We start from the raw sequence: 9,207 nt of genomic DNA, 5'->3' as shown, positions 1-9,207 counted from the left end.
TTTCATGTCACTAGTCTTATTTTTTAATGGCTAATTTAAAGTATTTAATTATAAATAGATACCATAATTAATTCTTATTTTGGACCTTATTAAAGAATACTGAAGTAAACCTTTCAGTACAAAATATTTGTGTGGTTCTCCAATGATTTTCCCAGTATAAATTCTTAGAAATTGAAATTTCTTGTTAAAAGCATATAAAAAAATTAAGACTCTTTTTATATACATTGCCAAATTTCTTTCCAGAAGTACCTCTCTCCCCCCAGGAGTGTATGAAAATAATGAGCCAAATGTATCAAACATGAAAAGAGTATCTTATAGATGTAAGGAAAATATTTAACATTACTATTCTTTTAGGAGATCTGTTTCCAAGATTGCCATGAGCACCTATTGATGGCAACTAACTGGAGAATTTTGCTTTTAATTTTTAAAATTATTTAAGGTGTATTACATGGTAATTGGATAGATACATATAAAAATCAACATCTACACACACACACACACACACACACACACACACACACACACACACACACACACACACACACACACACACACACACACACACACACACACACACACACACACACACACACACACACACACAGTGAAAAGATTACTATAGTCAGATTTTGAAGGAACAATGGAAGACCAACAGTAGTAAATACCTCACAACAGTATTGGAACTGTGAATATTATTGACTTTGGTGACTGTGTGTCTGTTGGTAGTATTTGAGAGTAATTTTCCCTTGAGAGAGGTTATGCATGCATGCTAAGTCGCTTCAGTAGTGTCCAACTCCTTGCGACCCTATGGACTATATCCCGCCAGGCTCCTCTGTCCATAAGATTCTCCAGGCAAGAATGCTGGAGTGGGTTGCCATGCCCTCCTCCAGGGGATCTTCCCCATCCAGGGATCGAACCCGTGTCTCTTACGTCACCTGCATTGGCAGGTGGGTTCTTTACTACTTGAGCCACGTGGGTGACAGATACCAAATTGTAGTTCTCATGTCAAATTTTATCAAATTTTCTTTTCCTTTGTCCATAATACTTTGCTTTCTTCAAATGCCTTGTGGTTTTGAAAATGTTTTATTATATTATAGGGAAAAATGTCTTTAAAATAAATTAAATTTTCTATTTTTTTTCAGGAATGTTAATTTTTTTTTCTTTTTTTAAAAATATGGAACGCTTCACGAATTTGCGTGTCATCCTTGCGCAGAGGCCATGCTAATCTTCTCTGTATCGTTCCAATTTTAGTATATGTGCTGCCGAAGCGAGCACAGGAATGTTAATTTTTTATCACCACTCTTTTTTTCTTCATTTCTTCTTTATTCATACTCCCTCATTTATTTCCTTGGGTTAGAGTTCTCAGATAAAGAGTTTCATAAATGATGCTACAGAGGCAAATCAGGAGTAGGTTGTCACTTGAATAAATAAAGAATAAGCCTTTGGGATTCGGTGTATGGACTTCCATAAATGTCAAACCTAATTTTTGTTTTTAGATGTGATGGGAATAGCATTTAATGTCACTGTTTGAGTCATTGAATGGATGTCTGTTGAGCTCATTAATGTTCCTCATTCAGAGAACCCTTTATGGACATCCACTCCATAAGTTTATTACCATTCGTGGGAAAATATTTGACCCAAATACTCTTTGCTTCTCTGTGGCATGGATCATAATTCTATCACAGTGAGCTGTTTCCTTTCTCAACCACAGAGATGTACAATCCAGGCATTCTGAATACGCATAAACTCTGTTATTTCCTGTATAAACTGAAACTTGAGCTTGAATTATTTCCATTCCTTTCCCCTCTTTTTTGATTATCAATTTGAGAAATATCTCCTCCAACCCCACATTTAACAGGTGTGTGTGAGTGTGCTCGGTTGTATCTGACTCTTTGCGACCCCATGGACTGTAGCCTGCCAGGCTCCTCTGTCCATGGGATTCTCCAGGCAAGAGTACTGGACTGGGTTGCCATTTCCTTCTCCAGGGATCTTCCGGATCTAGGGGTCAAACCCACATCTCCTGCTTTGGCAGGCAGGTTCTTTACCGCTGAGTCACCGGGGAAGCCTGATCCATCTCCTTTACTTCTTCTTAGAAAGAGGACCACAAAGTTCCCCAAACATTTCTTTACAGTTGTTCCAGTTGACTTTTGGAATGTTTCTGGTAGGACAGTGAAGATCTAAAGATCTGATAGTTCTGGGGGAAGAGCTTCATGATAAAAGTATATCCCTGCAAGTATAAGTTCTAGTAATCTTCTGACCATTTAATTGAAGAAACACCATTCCAAGATGTAAATGTTTATTGAGTATCCATAAGAATTTCATCATATTTCAAAGCTCTATGGCTTAAAAAAATGCACTAGAAATGTTTGGTGAGAGATATTTTTCTGAATGTTTTTTTGTGAAATACATTCTGACATTAAATGAATCATCTAATGTAACTCTAGAGAGAATTTAATTGATGCTTGTAGTATGGATTAGCTGAAGTTACATGGAGTCTAGTACAGATGCAGATTTTGCTTTAGACAAAATTAATAAGAGATTAAAAGCAATAAGAGTCTTACCAATTCCTCTAGTATATAAATGAAAAGAAATTAGCAGAAGACTACCTCAAAATAAGAAATAAGAAAATTCAACTGAAGTGAGATATCTCTGATAGAATATTTTTAGAATCACAGATATAGTAATTAAAATAATTCTTAGTTTAGAATATTTTAAAATTTGATCATTGTAAGACAGAACATAGATATGTAGATATTACTGTTTGGTTCAGACAGAATTGAATTATGCTTCAGCAGCAGCAGCAGCATTCCTGTTTTAATACTCTGAAATGATATTTGAACAAATGGCTAATTTAGGTATTGTAAAAGTGAAGATAAAATTCGTAACTACTATGTAATAGACATATAAACACTATAAAGTTACTCCATATCTATCTTGCTTACTGCACAGTTAATGTAAAAAATAAATCTCTAAATACAGTTTGAGAAATATGTACTATAAAACTTATTTAGCTTAAGAAAATTTTGAAAATCAGAATTTATAAAACAAGCAAAAATGATATTATTGTAATAATGAACATCTATGATTGTATTTGAGAATAATTTCTGTGCTCAATGAAATACACCTCAAGCATATTATAACCATCTTCTCCTATTTAAAACATGAATTGCTATCAACATACCAAAAGTAGGTTAAAAAAGTAATTTTTTCTTAAAAAATGTTATTAATACTAACAACAGACATACATTTTTAGGTTAATTTTTCATTTGTAGGACTAAATTTTGCAGTGATATTTAACCAAGGTCTTTTTTGACAGTGTGATTCATTTTTACCATGGTTGAGCAATCTTTCCCTCCAAAGTACAATTTAATGTTTCTTTTTTTTAAAGTAAGTTTTCAACCCATGATTATAGCTCCATTACACTTCACTTAACCAGTAGGCCCTAGATTTTTCTAATATAATGTGTTATGGTTTTGTTGAGTGAAAAATGAAGACTTGGGCACCCTTCCTCTTACGATGAAAGCAGAAATTCTTTCTGCATTTTTCTTTTTCATCCCTAACCACAACATGACAACAGTTATTTTATTAAATGTTTATCAAATATTTTTGATAATTATCAATTATTTATCAAATATTTTATTATTTGATTCATTGACTTGTTCACTCATCTATATCATTAAATCTAGCTGTTGGTTTGCATTACCTATTGCTGCCCCTTTCTTCACTTCTGCAGCCACTAATCAAAGGTATCACTGGGGTCAGATATCTTCACCTTCAGAAACTTGCCCTCTTCAGTTCTACGCCAGGTGCGATCATTAGCACAATGTTCTTTACACATTTTTCTCCTCTTTTTAAGAACAGTAACTACCTTTCTCTTTCCTATTCTATTAAGTATAAACCTTTTATCCTAAGAGTTCATCCTCTCCCTTCATCTGACCCTTTTCTTTAGCAATCCCATTTCTTCTTCCTCTTTGGCCCAGTTGCTCTGCTACTTCCAAGCCATTGGGTTTTTCTCAGCACACAGGATTGGTTTCTAACAGCTTCCCTATTTGGGCAGATGTCATGTCCTGAATCTTGGGAGCCCACTGCTTTCTGAGACAGTCCATTCCATCTTGTGATAAGTCAGTCAGAGGGGTTTTCTTTTTATTGACGTAAACCACCTATCACATATTACGTATGATTTTTGCTTTTATCTTTATGTGTCAGTCTAATCGTGTCTTTTCTCAGTTGCTGCTCTGTGTGTGTTAGGTCCACAGTGGCGCTTTTTATGAGCTCTCTGCATCTGGCATCCAGTGCTTCCGTACCCTGATCTACCTCCCCCCACCCCAGAAGCATAGCAGCTTGAGCTCTAACTGTGCGTTGTACATGTTTAATACGTGTTTGGTGACTAAGCTACCCACTAAATATGGAAGAAATGTCTTCTAAAAATAGAGATAATTCCACATTTAGAAGGTGGCTTAGTGATATGATATACTTAGGTATACTTAGCAAAGGATGACAAAATCTCTGTCTTGGAAATGATTCTGTGAATTAAGTAACAACTCTGATCATGTGCATACTCACCTCCCCCCAGTCTCACACGGCAAAATGCCTAAGCGATACCAATTGTTGAAGAAAAACCATTTTGTATGTTTACTTCTAATTGATTAATTGAGACAGTATTACATATTGTATATCCACACAGATTCACAATGGCTTGGCTTTCTAAATATATGGTTCACTGTTATTATATTCTAAAGCATTGAACAATTGGCATATTCAGTTCTACATGTGCAATTTCAAACAATGCAGGAAGAATATTGATATTTTTGGCTACATTTAAATGTTAATATGAGAAAATATCTTGGCATTGTTAATACCCAAAAAAGGACAATTATATCTTTCAAATAGCCGATGAAGCCTGACCTTTTATTTGTATCTCTAAATTGCTAATATCTCCAAATGTTCTTGCATTTTAAACTTTTTCAAAAATTGTGTTTCCATAACAATTTTAATTGAATCTTCTCTGATGCTGCTTTAACCATTGTAGTCAACCACAGCATGTAATTAGACTTCAGTCCGAAACTTTCATGCACTAATATGGGAGTAGACACTTATAAAAATGTCGTGTCAAGTCTGGATTTCCTCTCCTGACCTCTGTCTGCTGCACCCGTGACGCTATAACCAAGGGTCATAATTGAATGAGAACAGAGTTTGATTTCCATTTATCCTACATAATGTGGAAATTCTTGTCCAGGGGCCGCTAGTTAGGGTCATCATTAGTAGATGTGTGGTATAAAGATAAACACATAGTGATAGGTTTTCATTAAGGCCGTGACCAATAAACACACTGGTTTATTTGTAGAGTGGCTCCTGAAGGTTGAGAGTGCCCATCAGAGTCCCTGTAAGAGACTGAAGCTCTAGGCAGGGTGCTGTGGGTAGCCCAGGTGTGGAGGAAGCCTCATTTACAGGCCTTATTGCTCTATTGTGCTTCTTCACAGGTCCTGAATTATCAGCAGTGAGTTATTCTTTTTCGGTTATTATTATTACTAGATTTCTTTAAAACTCACTTCTGTGTCTTCTCATTAATCACCTGTGAAATGTTGGAAGGCAAAATGCATGAGGCTCAGAGCTAATTATGCATTCTATTATGCCTTCAGATATCTGGATGAAAGTCATGTTCCAACACACAATCCCTTCCCTAAAACTCATTTCCACAAGTGATGATTTAGTGATCAATTTACTTTAAAGATTTGCCTTTGGGGACAATGATTATCCTGGTTTGCTCTTTTGAAAGAATAGACTTTTCTTTCAGGGAATATGTAAATATTTAGAAAAAAGTTTCATTGTGGACTTTGAAATGCTTTTAACACAAAATGTGTTGAAACCTATGCTTCAACTATCCCTGGGGGGAAAGGATACCTTTGAATTATGCAGAAAATGAGAGGCAAGGTGCCCAGAATTCTCAAATTCCTTTGATTAAATATGGTAACCAACTAGTTGTGGAAGCGGGGAGGATGAGTGCAAATTGTAGCTTTGTTTTTCAACTCCAAAGTTAGTACTTGTGAACAATAAGAGAATGATAAAATGACAAAATACCTAAATATGATGATTACTGATGTTTTCCCTGACCATCTTTGTTTTTCTACCATTCACAGCTAAGCATGTTACGTATAACTAGTGAGGAATGCAAACCTTAGTCTCATATATTTGTCTTTCAATTTGATCTCTTGATATCCTTCTTACTCTGCAGTTTTGAAAAACATCAGTTTTTAGTAATAAAATCCATGACTTGTAGGTATAGGTTATACATTAGATTACAATAAAGAAATATTTTCCCATATTTTCTAACAGCAGAGTGCAGTATTTTGCAAGGAAAGGTGTCTTTGTGATTTAGAGTCTATTCATTTCTGTTAGACTGTGCTTTTTCTGAGCCCTTATAGTTCAATTAGAATGTGTGCAAAAATACTTGTGCTATAAACTCTATAAGAATTTTTTCTAAAAATTAAGTCAGAAGTGCAATGTCAGTTGAGTTTTGGATTTAGTGAGAACAAAAGCAAGGGTGGATTTCCGGTGGGGAGGGACTGTCTCCTTCTAGATGTCAGTGTCCACCCCAGAGCCACATTTGCGGCAGAAGATTTCCTTGTTGTGAGTCAGGAAGCCTTCCCCCACCAAGGAGACCGAACACTTCCCACAGTTAAAGCATTCACTGTGCCACTGGCGGTCTTGAAAGCAGATAAACTTGGCACCTCTGAGACCTGTAAAGCAATTGGAGAAAAAGAGTAATCTATTCTCTCAACAAATAGATGGAGCATTCTATCAGGTACACTTCTGGGAGCTGGATAAAAAACAGTGAGTAAGACCACATCAAGAAAGTAACCAAGAAATGATGCCACCCCCAATGGCCTGTGTCCATTCAGGAATGCCACCCACAGGTTCTTCCTTTGAGATCCAGCCAGATACCCAGTCAATTTTGTCCCAAAATCTACATAAGTAGGTTGAATTTGGACATACAAAGCACATATTTTTGGAGACAGTTCCTGATTGCCTAAGACGTGAGGCTTCCCTTGTGGCTCAGAATCTGCCTGCAATACAGGAGACCTGGGTTCGATTCCTGGGTTGGGAAGATCCCCTGAAGAAGGGAAAGGCTACCCACTCCAGCATTCTGGCCTGGAGAATTCCATGGATTGTATTAGTCCATGGGGTTGCAGAGTCGTACACAGCTGAGCAATTTCCAAAAGATATAAGGAAATATAGGGTAGTGCAATGAGAAGAAGAAATGTTTTGAAGTAAGACTTCAAAATAAGTTACTTATCTTACTTATCTAAGTAAGTGACTTGGTTACTTATCTAAGTAAGTTACTTACTTATCTAAGTAAGAATATTTTTTCCTTCCTTGTGACCCTGTTTACTTTGAAGCAAAGTTAAGGTAAAATAAATGAATACTTCCCAGCCTGGTATCTGATATTTTAATGACTTTTAGTTCTCGTCTCTCTTCTCCCATGTTTAATTTTATTGAAGATAAAGTCCCACGGTCATATTGTGGCTTGAAACACAATTTCCAAAAGCCTCCAATAGAGAATTTCATCTGAACTGTCCTTAGCTAACCTCGTATGATAACCTTGTTACCTTGCCCAGAGTTGACTGCAGTGTAGGCTTGCAACAAAGATGTGTGAATCTGATTCCTGTGGCCACTGAAGCCATGTTACCCAATGACATCAGCTTCCCCATTTCAACTTGGGCCTTATTTGAGCCATAGGATTTCTATTAATAAGAAAAGGTATGAGAATTTGAGTCTTCTGTGAGACTCTCTCTCTCTACCCAAATATAAATCCAGGGTACAGTTCAAGGAACTGATTTTGAGGAGTTGTAAAAAAGGAGAAAAGGTCTAAGGTCTGGTAAGGGTTTGGGATGCCCTAGACTTGAATCTTCATTTGCCAGGTTTTTCTCCAAGTGATCTTAGGGCTATGAAATTCTTGTGGTTTGCTTATCACACTATTTTAGTGAGGCTAAAATAGTTCATATGCTGATTCACATATAATTTCCAACTATTCCATTTGGGATGGTAAAGCAAAAAAGGTGAATAAATATTTTATTTCAGGTAAATTCTCCTTGGATATGATAATGAACTTTTGTTTCCTTCCTGGAAATGTTTTTTGATGTCTTCACATATAATTTACTAGTTCAGGGATACATTTACATCAAATTCTTGTACTTTTCTTGATTAAATTGTAGCTTATTTATGATGCCATCACTACTTTCTAATGAGAGTAAATCAATAATGTACCAATTAATCCCCTTAATATTATTCAAGATGTTAATAAGCTGATTGCAAGAATAATGTTCTATATATACATAAACCACCTCTGTTCGTGAATTTAATTATTACACATCTAGCATTTTGATGCACATGAAATTTTCTTGATTTTATTATTAAGCTTTGTACAGGGGGCAAATGTAAAAATAATTCTTCTAGAATTTTACAAAAAAAGAATAAAAAGGAAGCAGCTGGTACCAAGAATATAAGAAAGTCTTGACTTAACATGTGAGATGGTTATAAATTGTTTCGATTTTGGATGTGTTTACTCCCTCAGATCTTAGGGGTCATTTTCAATAAGAAAGTCAACCAGGAAACAGGACTCTGACACCTGTTTTATCTGGTTTCATTTATTCCTGAAAATTCAGTAAAATAAGAGCTGGCATTTGTTGAGCTCCTAGAGATGAATCAGTCACTATTCCAAGCCCTTTACTTCACACGGCTCTCACCTCACTCCATGGGGTAGTTATTACCGTCAACCGACTTTGCAGACAGTAATTGTCAAACAGAGAGGTTAGCCTCTTGGCCAAATCACCCAGCTGCTAAGTGGCAGATCTGGGATTCAATCCTAGGCCATCTGTTTCAGAGTTTGTGCTTCCAACTTCACCAAATTAAGTCTGAATTTTCTTTCTTAAAGAACATAACCAGAAACATTAGCATTCCTGTCTGAAGAAGTCAACATTTGAAACTCACTTTACTGAAAATAAACAGAAATAGAAAACAGCAAAGATGTGATCTCATTTAATTCCTCATTTTGCAAAGAAGGCAAATGAGGACCTTGGAGGTGAGTTGCATACCTATAGTCACACAGTAATCAGGGGCAGAGACAAGGCCATGGTCTTTTACTCCCTAGATCAGTGCTGTTCCCACTAGGTCAAACTGCTTCATTTATCCCCTTAGAAAGGTAAATCC

The 9,207-nt window shown here is 36.1% G+C and overlaps 1 protein-coding gene and 1 non-coding gene across 2 annotated transcripts in view; both read right to left on the bottom strand.

Moving 5' to 3' along the window:
* Positions 1–1,168: 1,168 nt before the first annotated feature.
* Positions 1,169–1,275, bottom strand: LOC122422963. Its single transcript, XR_006264047.1, has one exon. It is a non-coding gene; the product is annotated as a U6 spliceosomal RNA (small nuclear RNA).
* Positions 1,276–2,279: 1,004 nt separating this feature from the next.
* FHL5 (four and a half LIM domains 5) overlaps positions 2,280–9,207 on the bottom strand; it is a 53,795-nt gene continuing 46,867 nt past the window's right edge. Inside the window, exon 6 of the mRNA XM_043438981.1 lies at positions 2,280–6,737. Coding sequence (XP_043294916.1) covers positions 6,574–6,737 — 164 coding nt within the window. The 3' untranslated portion in view covers positions 2,280–6,573. The remainder of the gene's footprint in view (positions 6,738–9,207) is intronic.

Source organism: Cervus canadensis, chromosome 20 (genome assembly GCF_019320065.1).
Source record: "Cervus canadensis isolate Bull #8, Minnesota chromosome 20, ASM1932006v1, whole genome shotgun sequence".
NCBI classification, from domain to species: domain Eukaryota; kingdom Metazoa; phylum Chordata; class Mammalia; order Artiodactyla; family Cervidae; genus Cervus; species Cervus canadensis.
This window is presented reverse-complemented; position numbering and strand designations above follow the sequence as displayed.